General features: G+C 41.0%; 1 protein-coding gene across 1 annotated transcript; it reads right to left on the bottom strand.

The window, feature by feature from the left end:
• Positions 1-1,172: 1,172 nt before the first annotated feature.
• ZFP90 (ZFP90 zinc finger protein) lies at positions 1,173-17,355 on the bottom strand. Its single transcript, XM_006878884.1, has 5 exons — positions 17,323-17,355; positions 7,594-7,720; positions 7,196-7,294; positions 1,904-2,362; positions 1,173-1,615 (listed from the first exon to the last, which is right to left on the bottom strand). The coding sequence occupies exons 1-5, from the start codon at positions 17,353-17,355 to the stop codon at positions 1,173-1,175; spliced, it is 1,161 nt and encodes a 386-aa protein (XP_006878946.1).
• Between the last annotated feature and the right edge of the window lie 624 nt (positions 17,356-17,979).

The raw sequence follows: 17,979 nt of genomic DNA on the forward strand, positions 1-17,979 counted from the left end.
GAGTGGAACAGTAAAGTATAGCACATCCTTTCCTGATGAAAAAGCTTTTGTTAAAATTTTTAAAAAATATTTTAACAAATTGATTTTTATTAGGATGAAATACTTCCTTTGCACAGACTGAACCAATGTCCTTTATCACTCCAACTTAGTCAAAGATAACATTTATGGCCGTGAGTTGGTACTTAATTAATTTCCATAATAAAATATAGGAAAAATTTCTCTCCTCTTTTGTTTTCCCAATGATCTAACACCAAAAGTTTAGGCAGTACTTTTTCACAGGAGTAATGAAAAACACAAAGAGTACACAAGTTCATAAATAAACCGACATTTTTTATGAAATTGACAAAGTATACATAATTATGATAGCTGGAACAAATAAAAGGAGCCACCAGTAGTTGAACCATCTATAATCTCTGAAACATCTGGGTTTAGAAGCTTCCAGCAAGGTTCCTTAAATAATTTGCATAAATTTTGCTGCCTTTACTCATTAAATGTGCATCTGATTTATTTTAAAATTTCTTTTAGAGTCTTTAGAATGTCAAAACCACCTTACCAATGGCAAAGCCATGGGGGTCAAAGGTCCAGGAAAGCTCCCTTTTCCACCATGCTTTGCTATTAAAAGCTGTATCACACTGTGCAAATCACTTCGTATCTTTGGTTTTCAGTTTCTTCATCTGTACAAGAAAGTGGATGCACTAGTTGATCCTTAGATGGAGAACTCCTGAAGGTGAAATTGGTTCCCAAGTTAAACTCTGTCAAAGATCTGCTGCTGGATGCAGCTGTCAGACGGTTTGTGAGTGAGTTTTGGTCATTGCTGCAGGGAATTGTATTTTTTTTTTAAAGGCTGTAAACAGTGAGGGTTACAAGTCAAGTTATCAAGAGCTTGGTACCTCCGGCATAAATATATTCAAAAGTTTTAAGATGCCCATTATATAAGCCTATTAACTCCAACTGGTTGTATATTTTTTTTCCACAAAAGTCTGTAAATCAGATCTGAGAAAGTGGCTTTTATTAAAAATCAAACAAACATTGTCTACTGGCACAGAATTTTCTTCACTAACAACATAGAAATATACACATAATTACATTCTCACGTTTTTCTTTTCAGTAAGAATGCTATCATACTTATAAGGGTAATATTTTAGCTAAAGGTTTCTAAACATTGCTTAATTTCAAATTTCTTGGAGTTTATTTCTAGCATGAATTCTCTGGTGTTTAGTAAGAGCTGAGCTTCGACTGAAGTTTTTCCCACATTCAGTACATTCATAGGGCTTTTCACCAGTATGAATTCTCTGATGGTCATGCAGGTTGGTTTTCTTTCGGAAAGCTCGCCCACATTCATTACATTCATAGGGTTTTTCTCCAGTATGAGTTCTTTCATGCTGAATAAGGGATGAACTTTGACTAAAGGCTTTCCCACAGTCAATACATTCATACGGTTTCTCTCCTGTGTGGGTTCTCTCATGCTGAGTAAGTGAAGAGCGTCGACTAAAGGCTTCTCCACACTCGTTACATTCATAGGGTTTTTCTCCAGTATGGATTCTGTGATGTTCTATGAAACTTGTACTCCTTTTGAAAGCTTTCCCACAAACATTGCAATGATAGGGTTTCTCTCCTGGATGAGAACTAGGTGGCTGATTAAAGGCCTGGTCACAACCATAAGATTTCTCTCCAGTATGGATTCTTTGATGGTCAGTAAAGTCTGTGATGCGACTGAAATCTTCCCCACAGTCATTACAATGATATGGTTTCACGTCATTGAGAGTGCTTTCATCTGGAGTAAGAGGTGAGCTGAGCTTGAAATCTATGTTGTAGTCATTGCTTTGGTAAGGTTTGCCTCTCTTATGAATCCTCATATGTTTATACAGCGATGGGCTTTGACCAAAGGCCCTCCCACATATACTACATTCAAAAGGTTTCTCTCCAGTGTGAGTCCTCTCATGCTGGACAAGGGAAGAACAGCGACTAAAGGCTTTCCCACATTCCTTACACTGGAAAGGTTTCTCTCCACTATGGGTAACTTCATGCTGTGTGAGAGATGTGCCATGCCTAAAGGACCTCCCACACAAATTACATCGATAAGGTTTCTCTCCAGTGTGGATTCTCTGGTGTTGAACAAGGGAGGAGCTGCGCTGGAAGGCTTTTCCACAGAGACTACACCGGTAGGGTTTCTCTCCAGTATGAGCATTCTCATGTTGACCGAGGGATGAGCTATGCCTGAAGGCCTTTCCACATACATTACATTCAAATGGTTTCTCCCCAGTGTGAATTCTCTGGTGCTCAGTAAGCTGTGTCTTCCAGAGAAAGGTTTTCCCACAGTCACTACATTCATGGTGTTTTTTCCCAGGATAGATTCCTTGATCTGTACCATTGGGGAAAGCAGCTTCTCCTTTATGGGTTTTCTCATGTTTAGTAAGTGATGATCTATGAATAAAGGCTTTTCTGCATTTATTACATTTATAGGGTTTCTTCTTCATAAGGATATTATTCTGATTAAGTAAGTCTGAATTATGTTCCAAGTTGCTTCCAAGAGTATTACATTCACTAGGTCTTATTCCTGAAGAAATGTTCAGTTGGTTAACCAGGTCTGTGCTCAATACAGAGTTTACACATTTATTCTGTTCAAAACTTTGCTCTGGTGTGATTATTTTCCTCTGGATATATGCTTCTGGCCCCATATGAATCTTCCAGCTTTCTATCTGGCTCCTAACATTCCAGACGTCTTCTAGTGTGGCATATGGATCATCTGTGCCACTGGAGACTTCAGTGATGGCCTGCTGCAGATATGAAGACTTCGCCTCAGGCCTGGCCTCCCAGTCTGAAAGAAATCAAAGTGCAAAAGTTCCTATTCCCACCATTTCAAACAAACAAATACAGCAGGAAAAAGTTAATGAAAAAGATTATATAAATGATACATGTCTTGGTTTAGAAAGTAGTCCTACAGCCTGTGAAGAAGACCCAAGGTAAAAAACATGGAAAGGGAAGAGTGATAGTCAAGAGTGCAGATCCAGGGTATATGGGAAAGTACAGAAAACAAGAAAAACCCATTTTTAAGGGCTGGTTAGAAAATAAGGGAACACATGATTTTGACAGTGTCAAGTATAGACACAAATGGTATAGGAGCTGAGTCTGACTTGCAGGATTCTCTCTACTCTTCACATTTAATGTCCATTTTATACATCACTACAAAATCTAATTTTATTTCCTAATTTCTTTAAAGTTCCTGGTCTTCAAAATCCTGCAAAGAAAGTATGTAGCCAGTAATCTAAGTAATCTATGAGAGGATGCTTTGGAATACCTACACACTGAGAGATCTACATCACAAGGTAAGAGAAGCAGTATTTAGGAGGCAGATTAACTTTGCCCTTACACCTGCAATATGGTTTAAGCCTGCATGAATTCTGGTTCTACATTTTACTCACTTATCTTTTTTTTCTTCCTCAAGAGCAAGAGCAAATCATTCATTACTTCACAGTAGGGAAGGTATGTGTTACGGATCTCTGGATGTAAAGAGATACACAAAAATCTCCAGACTTGCAATACTTGCTGCAGGTTAATTTTAAAGCATGTACCCTGAAGAGTAAAAAATGCAGCCAAGTACGGTGTGCTGGTTTGGAACATTCCACAAAAGGCAACTTTCTTCCACAAAGGAGTCATCCCCTCCTAGGTGAGCCTGGGTTTCTGCCCAGGACTACTGTGAGGAGAGAGGGCTGGCCTCTGCAGGAGTGTCCTCAGACGCCCAGCTCTGCTGCAGTTCCTGGACTGAGCCTTCATGTAACCCTTCTTAAACCCATTCACATCACCAGTCTCTAACACCTTAGTGCTTTCAGTTAGAAAAGGTCACAACTTCACACAGTACTTTCACTCTGTTGTTCCTGTTATTTATTCCTGGCCTCAAGTGATATTTTCTAGTATTTGTACTCACTTCTCCTGACCAGAAAATGATTTATGTCAATCTAATGAAAACTGAATTATAAACCTGTTCCTCTTAGAATACTGGTAGTAGAGAATTCATTCAAAGTTCTAAAATTGGCAACCTTAAAAACCTAGAAAAGGTGCAATCCCAGAGGTACATGGCTCGAATCCACCAGATGTTCTGCTGGAGAAGGAGGGGCAATTTCCTCCTGTACCAGTCAGATACATTTTGATGGTATATACACTAAAAATAAAATTTAACAACGCTAAAGGTAGAAACTCTCAGGAACAATGAAATTATTTTATTTCAATAGGGTTTTGGATTAGATGAAAAAATGCATTTATCAAAACAACTAGATGATACACATATTTCATTAATATATGTAACTTTTCTTTTTTTTCTAAGTGTGTGTGTGTGTGTGTGTGTGTGTGTGTACACCATCAAATCAGATCTGACTGGTACAGGAGGAGATTGTCCCTCCTTTTCCAGAAGAGCATCTGGTGGATTCAAACTGTGTACCTCTGGGATTGCAGTGCAGCTTCTTGCCACTAGGCCACCAGAGCTCCCTGTAACTTTTCTTTAAAAGAGAAAAAAGAACCATAAAAAAAATACTGGACTTTCATTAATAATAATAATGTATACTGAAGTATTTAGGAATAAATTATAATCCTCTGCAATTTAGTTGGAAATGCATTAAAAAGGTGTGTTGACAAATGGTGAATGCAAGTTATCTTATTTAAATTATAGAACCTATAATTAAACAATCTAATTATAAAATACCACCCAAAATGTTGAGAAAGAAAAACCTAAGTGATCACAAATTCCAAAATTCTTTACTCTGGATCTAGATTTCATTCTAAAATACAGAGGACAAGGAATGCTTTGGCTATTTTTCTCCCCTCTCCTAAATCTTTCTCAACAGGAAATTCAAGAAATGCCTGACAGAATACATGAATGAAAGGTTCTCAGTCTAATGTCATAATAGCTAGTCAAGCAAAATCTGACTGCCTTATGCAACACGGATAAAAGATAGACTTTTATGATAAGGTAAGACTTTTCCTTTGGGAGCTTGAATTTTAAGAATAGAAATAAGATTTCATTTTCAACAACCAAAAAACTAAACCCACTCAATAGTTTATTATGAAATCTTGAGTATGTACAATAGAGATATGAATGGTATGGGTGATTTTTGACCACAAGTGTGTTATGTGCATATATAATATACCTTAACTCTTAGAATAGATGGTTTTGAGTAGACATATAGCATTACATAATCAGTAAAGTGTATGCTACTTAATGAAGAACATCAAATTAAAACTTGTTTTGTAGTTCTGTTCTGTGCTGAGTTGGAACTGACTCACAGCTGACCTTCCAGTGATTTTCAGAGGTAGTAAATCACATGGGAGGGGACAGCCTATTTTTCTCCCAAGGAGCAGTTGGTGAATTTGAACTGTGTACCTTTGGCATTGCAGAGCAGCTTCTTAACACTAGGCCACCAGAGCCCTCTAAAACTTGTTTTAGCAGGAATTAAAAAAAAAAATGCTGGAGGGTATAACAAAAAAAACCCCAAACCTCTTGCCACAAAGTCAATTCTGACTCACTGCAATCCTCCGCTGCATTTCTGAAGTTGTAAAGTTTAATGGGAGGAGACTACCTGCCTATCTCCCATGGAACAGCTGGTGGATCTGCATCACCAGAGAAACATGGCCTTTTGGTGAGTAGCACAACACACTATGAACTACAGCACCAGTGCTCACACGATGACAGAGGACTTTTAAATCTATTTCCCATAATGAGGTAGAGGGAACAAAGTTTTATCAGAGGTTCAGTGGTTTTTGAAGATGAAGCGTTATAATCCAACATGATCTATCAAATGATGAATACAAACAAAATGTGGCAGTTATATAATGGAGTATTATTCCTCCATTAAGAAAAGGAATGAAGTACTGATAAACTCTTTATCATAGATGAACCTTGAAATGATGGGTGAAATAAGCCAGGCACCAAATGTGTGATTCTAATTATATAAAATGCCTAGAAAAGGCAATACACAGAGTTTGGGATTTTTAAAGTATATTAAGGGTTGCCAGGGGCTATGGAGTAACTGCTAATGAGTCTGGGGTTTCTTTGTGGAATGATTAAAACTGTATTTCAATAAAGGTGTTATCAAAAGGGGGAGAAAGAAAAATCCAAAGTAGATTATAAAAAGAAAAGTTAGAATGAGCAATTCTGACTGAGAAGTATGGTATTTAAATTTAATTTAGGATGTTACCAATGAAAGTTGAAAGGTTGAAAAAATCCAAGCTATTTCTCAAGGGAGAAAAAAAAAACCTGGAGACTCCATCAGAAGAAAAGGCTGAAAGAAAAGGAAGACTAACTGATATGGAATCTGGCCTAAGGACTTAGAAACTCAGGGGGTCTTTAACAGTTAATGAGCCAGAGAGCAGGCAAAGTATGAGAGAGAATGAATTTTTGTTTTCATATATTCAATATGAGCTCAATGTGACTTCCACGTAAAGACAACTTGTAAGAAAAAAAAGTGGAACCAGAGTACAATTAAGAAAGATTTCTGAGTCTACAGTACAGGATAAAGAGCTAAAACCAGCAGACTAGAAGTACTTTTACAGGGATATAATGCAGCGAGAAAGGGGAGATGGCTGGATATCCCTTAAGACAAATTCCTTTAAGAAAAAAGACAAGATAAACCAAAGACCTAACCTCCAAGAAGCTTTAAGTAATTGAGGAGATAAAGTAAGGATACTATCCCAGGGATCATGGAGAGAGACAATGAATCAAATGAGCACAAAGATGGGATGGAAGAAGAAACATTGGCTAGCTCCCTGACAGACGTTTTAGCCATTTAAGGAAAGATGTCTGAAGATGGATTATAAAATGGAGTAACAGTGAAGGCCATAGGTGCTCTCTTACAAGTCTGAAGCATGGGTAGGAGGGGAGACCAATTAATATCTGAATAAGAAAGGAATCTCAAAATAAAGAGAGGCTGATAGGGTAGACAGATGGTATTCAGAAGGCAGGATAAGTAGTTGTTTCTACAAAGTACTACAGAGTACCCTTTTCTGTAAGTCCCATTAAAAGCACGAATACCTTGTGGTAGGAGACTTATGAAGGTATCAACCACCATTCCTCACAGCAAACAGCTTTAGCTCCCTCTGTAGGTTTCAGAGCTCTCAAGCCAGCAATTCAATGGTGTGAGTCCCCCTCCCTGTGTTGTCCCATCATTTGCACTGATTCCTACATGCTTGCTTCTCACTTATTTACCTGAACAGAAAGGTCTTTGGTTTTCTCCCTCTGATATCCATGGCTCTTCTCCCTGCTCCAATTTGAAGATCACTTCTGGCTTGGAAACTTGATATCCTGCTCATGGGTAAACATATAAGCTTAGCTTGTTTGGGCAAGTGGACAAAGAACCCTCCTACAAGTCAGTACTAGTCCTTGATCTGCAGGAACTCTGAAGGGGAAAAAAAAAGGTGCAACTTAGGAAACTATGCAAGCAAATGGACTATTTCCAGTTCTACAAAATTAAAACCTTTAACCTTAAAGGCAGAGATGAACAAATTCTGGTCCCTGAATACTATTACCTACGCTACTGAGCACCACAATCATAGCAACTATGAAAGACCCATAACAGGCAAGGCAGGGAGGGGACACATTCTTACCAAGAGAAACCAGGTGATTATAGTTCTCCAGCATCACATCCCTGTACAAGGTCCTTTGAGCAGGGTCCACGTGGTGCCACTCTTCCTTGGTGAAGTTCACAGCCACATCTCTGAATGTCACTGATTCCTGTAGAATCACATTCCTGCTCAACAGGAGATCAAGCCCACAAGCATTTCCATAACAACACTTGGAACATACCTGAGAAGCTGATTATCATATACAAGCATTGAGTACACATTTGGCATTTTGAGTCGACAGGACTGGGCTACAAATACCAGCTGTTTAATTATAATTTTACAGTTCTATATAAGCAGTTAACACCGGCAATCTGGCTTATTAACCTACGTCCCACTTAACAATCTTCTTTCCTTCTTTTTTTTCTTTTTTATTATTTTTTGTTTGTATACGGTCAAATCGGATCTGACTGGTACAGGAGGAGATTGTCCCTCCTCTAGTAGAGCATCTGGTGGATTTGAACCGCTCGCCTCTGGGACTGCAGTGCAGCTTCCTGCCTCTAAGCCACCAGAACTTGCCTCTTCTTTTCCTTTTTGCAGAGCTAAGAGTCTACATAAATCTCTCTGTCCATTCACTTCCTTTGTGAAGTTTTTGGGTTGTTGGTTTTTTTTTTAATTTTATTTTATTATTTTTGTGTGAGTGTACCGTCAAATCAGATCTGACTGGTACAGGAGGAGATTGTCCCTCCTTCCCCGGCAGATCATCTGGTGGATTTGAACTGTGCGCCTCTGGGATTGTAGTTGCAGCTCCTTACCACTAGGCCACCAGAGCTCCCCTTGGGGTTTTTTTTTAATGGGGGATTGCACAAAATCCAAATGAGTTGGAGTGAATATGGATACCTTCTTGATTCGCATCTCCAGAAAGAATCACTGTTAATAGTTTGGCATATATAGAGTACCTTTTTCAAGTTTTACACACCTATACATTCATTTAGTAAAGTATCATACACCTTGTTTCTCAATTTTTTTTTCTTCAAACACTTAGCTTTAATGTTCTACACTAGCTATGTAAGTTCACCTTATTCCACTGAACTGCTGCTGTTTCTTGTTGTTCAGTGTCCTGGAGTCAAGCAACCCTATGAACAACAGATCCAAACTCTGTTCTATCCTGTGCCAATCCCACGACCTCTGGTACACTAGAGCCCGTTGCTGCAGTCACTTCTGTCAATCCTCCTTCACTGTTTCTACACCTTTCCAAGCACAATGTCCTGCTCTAAGTAACAGCCTCTCCTAGCAACATGCTCACCAAACTCAAACCCGTAACTGTCCAGTTATTTCTGACTCATAGTGATTGTACAGGACACAGCAGAATAGCCTCATGGGACTTCCCAGGCTGTAATCTTTACAGGAGACTGCTACCTGCTTTTCCTGAGGAACTGCTGGTAGCCAGAGCCCCATTTAAACTTACTATCATCGAGTAGGTTCCACTTATGACAACCTTCCACTGGATTTACAAGTCTGTAGATATTAATGGAAGGTGACTAATACTCTCTTCTGTGAAGCCACTGGTGGATTTGAACCACCAATCTTTAGGTCAGCAGCATGATACCACCAGGTCTCATTTAGTACTTCACAGCATAGTTATATCACAAGACAAGCACTGCTTACAACCAAAAGCAACCCACTGTACTTAAGAGTAAAATCCAAACTTCCCCACCACTAATCTCTAGCCATGCTGACTATACGTACTCTCCTTAAGTACCTCAAGCTTGTCCCCAGCCTTTGTGCCTGCCATTCTACCACACTTGACAACCTGTTAAGTAACATCGCAAATCTTCTTTCTTCAAAAAGGTTGTCTTAGTACCTCTCTAATTTATTCTCCATATTATGTTTCATTTTTCTCACTGCCCAAATTCTGTAAGTTCCCTGTAGAGACTATCTGTCTGATCAGTTCTATGCCAACATCTAGAAAAAAATTTCAATGCAGAGTAGATGCTAAAAAAAAAGCTTGAAGACTAAATAAATGGACCAATTGAAAATGGAATTGTTTCCAGTATTTTTCTGTAACCAACATTATTGAAATCAACATTCTTCATAAAAGTGCATTCCCCTTCTCCAGGATGGGGAACTACAATTGAAATTGCTAGGTCAAAGTTCTTTTCCCATTTCTTACCCTACTCCAACTGTACTTCTTCCCTTACCCCACTAAGACTAGGCTGGCTATGGTTCTCAAGGCCTCTCAACAGTCCTGATGGCTGTGGGCTAATCTTTGCCTTGGCTTATTTGACTTTGTTAAGCCATAAAACACCTGTGACAAAGCCCTTTTTTTAAATAGCGCCTTTGGTCCTGGACAGACTTCTATTTCAGGAAGTGTATAATGAAGTGTGGTTAAGGACAGTGTGAAAAGACAGCAAAGGTGAGTTAGCTGCAGTGGTGAGGGAAGAAATGCCATGCCCTTTCCCTCTGCTTAGCATGGAACTGAATTCTTTTCCGTTTATTTGAGGGTATCATCGCTCCCTCCTTTCTGCCAGACTTTCCTCTAGATAATTCCATTTTACACTTGAGAGATTAGCAGGTCTTCACTGAAGTCTTCTGATCCCCTATAGAAGGGTCAATCCTTCTATAATGTGCTTTAAACCATTTTGCACACCCACAGACATTCAAATAAACCTAATGGTTCACTTAATACTTATATTCCTGGCTAGAATCTAAGTAAGCATTACGAGGGCAGATATTATATATATTTAAAACTGAAACACTTGTGCTCATCAAGTGCATGACCCACAACAAATACTGATTTACTGACTGAGGAGACATACGTGATTTGAATTTGAAAGATGATGGCCCTATCCCCTAGTAAATGAGGAGCATGACCACTTCCATACAGAACACTGGCTCCTCCATACCAGTCTTGCTCCACACTGAAGCTATGTCACTAGAGAAGCAGGAAAATGTCAAAATCTGTGGGAATCAGGAATCTGACTGCACCAGGTAAGGTGACACTAGGTATCTACTAAATAGCTCATTTCACTATATTCACTATGACAGAATAAAAATGCAAAGGAGAAACACTGCAGTCCTTGAGTACACTTCAGTTTATTTTAAAACAGGTCATTTATTAGAGAGCAATTTGAGACCACACATTGGAAAGTGAGGCACTATCAGTGTTTTGAGGAAGAAAAACTGAGAGGAGAGAGGGAGGTGGCCTAGTGAGTAAGGAGATGTGCTGCCAAACCAAAGGCAAGCAGTTCGAATCCACCAGCTCTGCTCCTTAGGAGAAAGGTGGTTAATCTCTTCTCCTAAGATTTATAGCCTCTAAAAACCCACAGAAGGATCAGCTATGAGTTAGTTCTGACTCTATGACATCCAACAACAATAACAACCACCATTTAGGTCGGAGAAACAAAGATGGGAAATCAATCCAGAGAAAAAGAATGAGGCTGGACCTGGGATGGGGATTGCAAGCAAAAGGGTGGGACCCCAGTGTAGACATTTTAAGTTGGACTGGGAAAACTAACACCCTCTCTTCATCCTCTCCCCTACACATACAACTCCTTCAGCTTAATAACAGCGACAGTGATCTGCAGCTATGGTGAGGTAGTCCATGGGAAAGTGCTCTGTGAGCGCCTCTCTGGCAGTCTGAATTTACTAACAGCTCCTCAAGAGAAAGACAAGTAATTTCCCCAAGTGGCTTTCAACTTGACAGAACTGAGTTTGTGTCTGAATGAGTAATCAGCAAATTTCTTGGTTCTGTTCCCCATATTTAACAGATGTCCTCCTGATTTTATTCTGCTTCCCCAAACAGATTTCACTATAGGTATAGAGTGTGCTAAGAAGCAAACATCTACTTCAAGTCAATCACCATTTTTTATTTTGGCTGGCTTCTCCTCCTTCATTCTTGTTCTCAATAATCCTTTCCCCACTATGCCATATATCATCACAAATAAAGGCACTGGTTTGAATCCACTGGCTGCTCTGCTGGAGAAAAACGGGCAATTTCTTCCCACGAGATTTACGGTCTCTGAAAACCCTCTGGAGGGTCAGCTATGAATTGGATCTGACTTTACAGTATACAACAGCAGCAATAATATACATCATCAGAGACTAAAAACCTCTAACACAAATTAGATCAAGCTTATAAACCTTTTTTTTACCCTCTCTAGCCCAAGTCACCATCTCCTAACTGGTCTCTCAGTTCTGTCCTATCCTCACTGGCACCTCCAAATCTGTATTTCACGTACTATCACAATGGTCTCAAAACCTGTCAGATGAAATCTTTCAGGTAAAATCTTCCAGTGGTGTCTCAATTCATTTTGGGTCAAGGTCAAAGTCTCTACAGAGGCCTACACAGCCCTTCTCGCCTCTGGCCTCCCCGACTTCATTTCAAACCTCAGCACCTACTGCTCTCTCCTTCATTCATTCTGCCCTTCTTCTAACACAGCAGAGACTACTCAAAGGCCAGGCATCCTGCCAGTCTTGGACTCCTGGGGTCTGGCCTCAGAAAAGGGCCAACAAGGGCTAAGATAGAGTGCACACTCTATAGTAACTGCTTCTGTTGCCTCAGGGGGTATGTCCATCTCTGTGTTGTCTGTGTCCATATGCTTCTGCTCATGGCCTTTGCTCTGTCCTCTTGACTAGGAAACCTCTTCCTGCAGATGTACACATGGTTTCCCTCACTTTCTTCAGCTTTGTCAAATGTCATTTCATCAAAGCAAATTTCTTTGACTACTTTAGATATCGGGGAAAAGGATGGGCAATCTCCTGCCATGTGATTGATTTAACTGCCTCTGAAAACCCACTGGAGGGTCAGCTCTGAGTAAGTTATGACTCGACTGCACACCAACAAGAACTTTACATATAATAACAGCATATCCTTTTGTCACTCTGCCTTTTTTGTTCTTCAGAGACCACAACTTGACATATTTTTATTTATAGTCTATATACTACACCAGAATATATACTCCAGGAGAACAGTGATACTGTCTACTTTATTGTTGAATCTCCATAGCCTAGAACAGGCCAAGCATAGAGTAGGTGCTCCAAAATACTTAATATTTGTGATTTGATAAAACTTTAACCTGCTTTAAAAAAATTCCTAATAAGGAACTTAAAACTAAGTATGTAACTTGTATTATATTTCTTTTTTCAGCACCGTTCTAGGTTGGGAGACAGCAGATTTTCCACCCTAGGCCTACAGAATTCTTTCTCTCAAATTTTGCCTTCAGCCATCACTGTAAAGGACACTGCTTCTACCTTATGGACCTTTGCCATTCATTCTCCATTCATATTATTTCCTTTCATGTCTAATTGTTTTTGTGTATTCAAACCACTCCTTCATAGTCTAGGAATGACAAAGAAAATTTAATCAGAAAGGATCTGAATTTGTAAAATGTGGTTAAACTGAGACAGTAACTGGAATGGAAAAATTACCAGTGGATGCCCTGCTAGAAACGTAATCTCCTTAGGAAACAAGGACAGTGCACATATTTCACAGCAAACAAATATTCTGACTCGCACAGTCAGAAGTTAACAGTGGACCATTCAAAGATGGCAGCCAAGAGCATGCTGTGAGTGTGTGTCACCCTCTACAGATCTGGCAATAATCCAAGGACCCACTCAGGCTCCTCAAAGGACTCATTACATCTTATCCGAATCTTCCATTCTAACACTTCAGACTCCTAATTTTCCCCACTCCATTTGTTCTACTTTACCCAAATATTAAAAATTTGGGTCTATTCTGATATTCTTTTGTCAGACATTATTGAGCTGATTCAAAGTCTTGTTTTGTACCATAATGCTCAAACTCTACTCTGACCACAACGTACTTTCTTTTCTCAGCCCTGTAAGAAAAATTCCTGGTTATTTTCTAGTAGTTCAATAGTTCCTTCATTTCTAAGGTTTATTCCCAGATCCTCCATCTTTCTATTCTATTCCTTCAGCATTTGGTCTATGCTGCTATTCCACAGTGGTCATCACATAATTATACATAGCTTCCTCTCATCAATTTCTCAAACTCGTGCGTACTGAGATCTTCTCCTGCTGAGTATTCTCTACACCAACATGTTGTGAATGCCTAGAATCACCTGGGTAACATTTCTAAATTACTCATGAAGGGCCTTGTCAGGTATCGTTTAAAATCTCTTTGAGTAGTTAACTATAAGAGGACACTCACTGCAGCCTGGACACCTGTCATCTGTATGCTCTGACTCGAGACATTTTCGTACAGAAAACTTTAATCACATGCACACTCTCCCCATAGGAAACACTTCTGACTGGTTCTTAAGCATGGCCCTTCAAGAACTACTGCCTGATACAGAGCATGTCTGCTGAGTGATGTATGTCTACTGAGGGAATACATACAGAATACACAGGTAGTTCTGAATGAAGGAGGTTAATGTTCTAGGGACAGCTTATGTGGGTTCTGGTGACCTTCCGGTAGGCAGGTTTGACTGAATATGTGCATCCTAGTGACCTTAGAGCTCTTGGGAACTGGGGTCAACAGAAACCAGATCAGCGATAGGGCCCATTGCCTCCTCGTCAAAGCAGAACATCAGAAAACATGAACTTCATATGAACTTTCTTCTTGTCAAACTTCCTCTTATCTTTTTAAAAAATGAAGTAGAATTCATATAACATAAGAGTAATCACTAACAGTGAACAGTTCAGTGACACTCGAGATTCACAAAGGTTGAGCTACGGGTACTTCTCTCTAGTTAAAAAATACTTTCATCATCCTTTCCCTCAATCCCTTCTGTTCTAGTTCATTCAAATCTTTTCAAGATCCTTTTATTTTCCTAACTAAAAATGCAGCATAAACATATTGAAAAGAATTTTATAAACATATTGAAAAGATTAACAATTTCCATTCCCATCCCACTGCTGCTGGGGCCACTACAGGTCTTTGCTAGCCAAGCCCAGGCGAGAAGATTCTCATCCATTAAAATGACTCTCCAAAGACACTCCCATTTCCAATCCTGCTCCTGCAATCCATTATTCACAATAACTTTCTATTTTTTCCCCCTTGTTATGTACCGTCAAATCAGATCCGACTGGCACAGGAGGAGATTGCTCCTCCTTCTCTAGCGGAGCATCTGGTGGATTTGAACCACACACCTTTGGAATTGCAGCGTAGCTTCTTGCCTGTAGGCCACCAGAGCTCCCTTCACAGTAATCTTTAAAACTAAGCAGCATACAATTTCCCAGCTCAAAAACATCAGCCTGCATTAAAATGGCACGCTCACTGCTCCACAAACACTGATACACACACTCAGCCTTAGGGCCTTAGTTCTATATGAATTGTCCTGACCATTTATTTAAAAATTAAAAATGTAGCCCTATCAAGGTTTCCTTTCTCCCCATTCAGTCTCCTTCATCCTTATTTACCTTGAATCTTTTTCTTGAGGTACAATTACCCTCTAGAATACTGTAGCGTTTGTCTTTATTGAATTCTTCTAGAATCCAGCTCAATGAGAGTATACATCTTTATGAATTTGTTCACTAATGGGAGTTGCCGGGTGGAACAAAGGTTTTATATGCGCAGCTACTAGTCCAAAGGTTGGAAGGACAAAGTCCCAAAGGTAGGTTTAGCAACCTATCTCTAGAGGAGCAGACGGTGGATTTGAACTGCCCACCTTTGGGTTGACAGCACAACTTTCTACTCACTGGGCCACCAGAGCTGCCTGCTTAGCAATCACCTATCAAGTTCTTATCCATAGTAATAATCTTCACCAAACCCTTCCCACAAACCCTTTTTATATTCAGAGTAGCCAACAGTTTCTGAAACAACATTTAAACACCTCTCTTCCTTGTGCTATATTCTTTCCCCCATTAAATGAACTTCCTGGACAAGCAGTCCTGTGACTCATCTTTTGCCTTTTCCTGAGGGCCACACTCAAGAGAAGGAAAATCGCGGACAAAATAAAATTCTGCTTAGAAATCTCCTTTGAAGGGCTAAGGTTTTGCTCTGTTCATTAACTACTTATCTCTTCAGTGCCCATGCCTGCTCATCACCTACAGTCTGAGTTTGGTAACCCAAGAGGACTGTTATTTTATTGCAGAACAGGACTAAAGCAGAGTGCTTACAGAACACAACTTTAAATGCAAAATTTAACATGCTCCCTCAATTTCACTGCACACAACACAGATCCATTTTCAGTTTTTGGGGAGACCATGGAACCCACACTGAATGGACTTCAAGCTCAGCAACATTAAGAATACAATCTCTCCTGCGGGAAGGATCATCACTGCTCATACATAGGACGTCAATCATGCTAACTTCCTGAGCATAGCAGAACAGTAGTAAAGTTGGGATTCCAAATGCTCTGATGCTAACCCCAAAATGAAGCCTCTTTGGTGATGTGAACCCATTAGCCACTCTACAGGAGAAATACGAGGCAGTCTTCTTTTGTATAGAGTCTCTCTCTCTCTCGTTGTCGTAGAGTCGGAACTGACTACAGCTGACTCTCCAGCAGGTTTTTCAGAGACTGTAAATCACACAGGAGGGGAGTGCCCATCTTTCTTCCGAGGAGCCACTGTTGGATTCAAATCACCTGAGGCACCACCTTCGAGTTAGCAACACAATTCCTCAAAGACTACGCCCCTGGAGCTCCCTCTGTAAAGAATTCAGACTTGGAAACCCTATGGGGCAGTTCTACTCTACCCACAGGGTAAACGGGAGTCAGAATCAACTTGGTGACTATAAAGTTTTTAACTGAGAAAAAAAAGTGATGATTTGCTCTGCTTCTTCTTAAATCACTTTGTTTAGTTCTCTAGTGTTGTACTTGTCTTCCTCCTTAAGGTTCACCTCTATGAAACAAAACATGTGAGGCATTATATGTGTGTGACGTTTTCTGTAAACATCGTTAAAAAGAAATTATTAGTCAGTACATTTACTGATGGTGTTTGATTGTTTCACACATCTAAGAACTAGAATATACATTTCCCACTTAATTCTAACAAATGCAACAATTAATTCATTGCTGCCCAGTTAAGAACTGACTCATAGCTGACCCTTCAATGGGTTTTCAAAGGCTGCAAACTGCATGGGCGTAAAGTGTCCATCTTTCTCCTAAGGAACAGCTGATGGATTCAAACTACTTGCTTTTGGATTTTGAGTAAGCTACCTATCCGCTAGGCTACAGGGCTCCCTCTTAATTCTATGGAGGGGGGTAAATTAAAATACCTGTTATGTTCACTGATATACTATGTACATCCAATAGACAATCTCACACCCCTCACCTCCTCAATGAGTGACTATGTATGTGCATAAATCATCCTCAAACTTTTAGTGGAGAGTGGAGTTCTGGAGGTGTATAGTCACACCTTCGTTAGAGCTAAAAAAAGAGCATGAAAAGCTACGGACAAGTCATACCTGTTGGGTTTTTTTTGTTTGTTTTTTTGGTTTTTTTTTACCTTCCTGCCCATGAAAGCCCAACCAGGCCTCTTTGGCTCTTTAAAGTCTCTCTCTGGCCCCCAAGTCTGAAAGTAGGGCTCCGTTCTCCTTCAGTCACCGCTTTCCCAGTAACTTCCTCCAGTTTTCAACGTCTTCATCATTCCTTACTGACACAGTTCAAAGAGTTGGCTTGGCACTAAACTGGGTGACTTCCCAGCACAACCTTAACTCCTCTCGCGACCACACCGCTCTCATCCCCTTCAGCACACGCTTTACTGCCCCCCCACCTGGCCCCCAGCTTTGGGCATTTGGGGATTTCATGAAGCTGGGAGGGGTCCAGCCAAACAGTCTCTAGGAACCCAGATTAGGAACACACTGCTCACCTGGACCGCGGCTTTTGGAGGCCTCGGGGTCATCGCTGTCTCGTGAGGGCAGCGCTTCAGAAGAGGGGACTGGGGAGAAAGGAGAAGACTATTCACCGGTCTGCGACCACCGCCCCCAAGTCGCCTAGTGCCCCCTGACCCGCCTCAAGTCTTAGCGTTTGTCTCAAGGAGATGGACAAACTGCGCTCCGGTCTGTTGCTTCCGCTCCTCGAAATCACGTCCTCCTGGACGCACCTCAGACACTCCTTCACACCCCGCCCGACCCCGGTCACGCCCTTGTCACCCCGGCAGGACGGAGGGCGCGGCCCCGTGGACACCCGCCAACCGTATTAGACAGCACCCCGGCCCACGCACTCGGGATCAGTGCCTCCGGGGAAGCTGGGATTTCGCGACCTCTGGTCCACCCAGGGGCGGGGGCCAGTTTCTCGGTCCCCAGCTCCAGGGTAAACCCTCCCGGGGTCTGCTCAGCACGGGGCGTCCTAAAGGGGCCTCAGCAGCACCAGGGATGGACAATGGCTGCAGCGGCGGCGCGCAGCCCGGAAGTGCGCCTGCGCACAGAGACTCGCCAACTACGCTTCCCAGAAGTCCCAGCGCGTCCTCCCCCGAGAGGCGGCCCGGGAGTCCCAGCGCCTCCTGCTCCGGTCGTTCGTTCTACAA

This window comes from Elephantulus edwardii, unplaced genomic scaffold (assembly GCF_000299155.1).
Source record: "Elephantulus edwardii isolate Elephantulus edwardi_28Jun2011 unplaced genomic scaffold, EleEdw1.0 scaffold00001, whole genome shotgun sequence".
Taxonomy (NCBI): domain Eukaryota; kingdom Metazoa; phylum Chordata; class Mammalia; order Macroscelidea; family Macroscelididae; genus Elephantulus; species Elephantulus edwardii.

Excerpts from the sequence above, each read along its gene's own strand:
- ZFP90 (XM_006878884.1), bottom strand. The coding sequence starts at position 17,355 with ATGACCCCGAGGCCTCCAAAAGCCGCGGTCCAG. Across the intron at positions 7,721-17,322 it reads CTCCAAAAGCCGCGGTCCAG|GAATCAGTGACATTCAGAGA; the intron begins GTGAGCAGTGTG and ends GTGATTCTACAG. Across the intron at positions 1,616-1,903 it reads AGAGAAACCTTTTGAATGTA|GAGAGAAACCCTATCATTGC; the intron begins GTATATGTGGGA and ends GTTCTCATCCAG.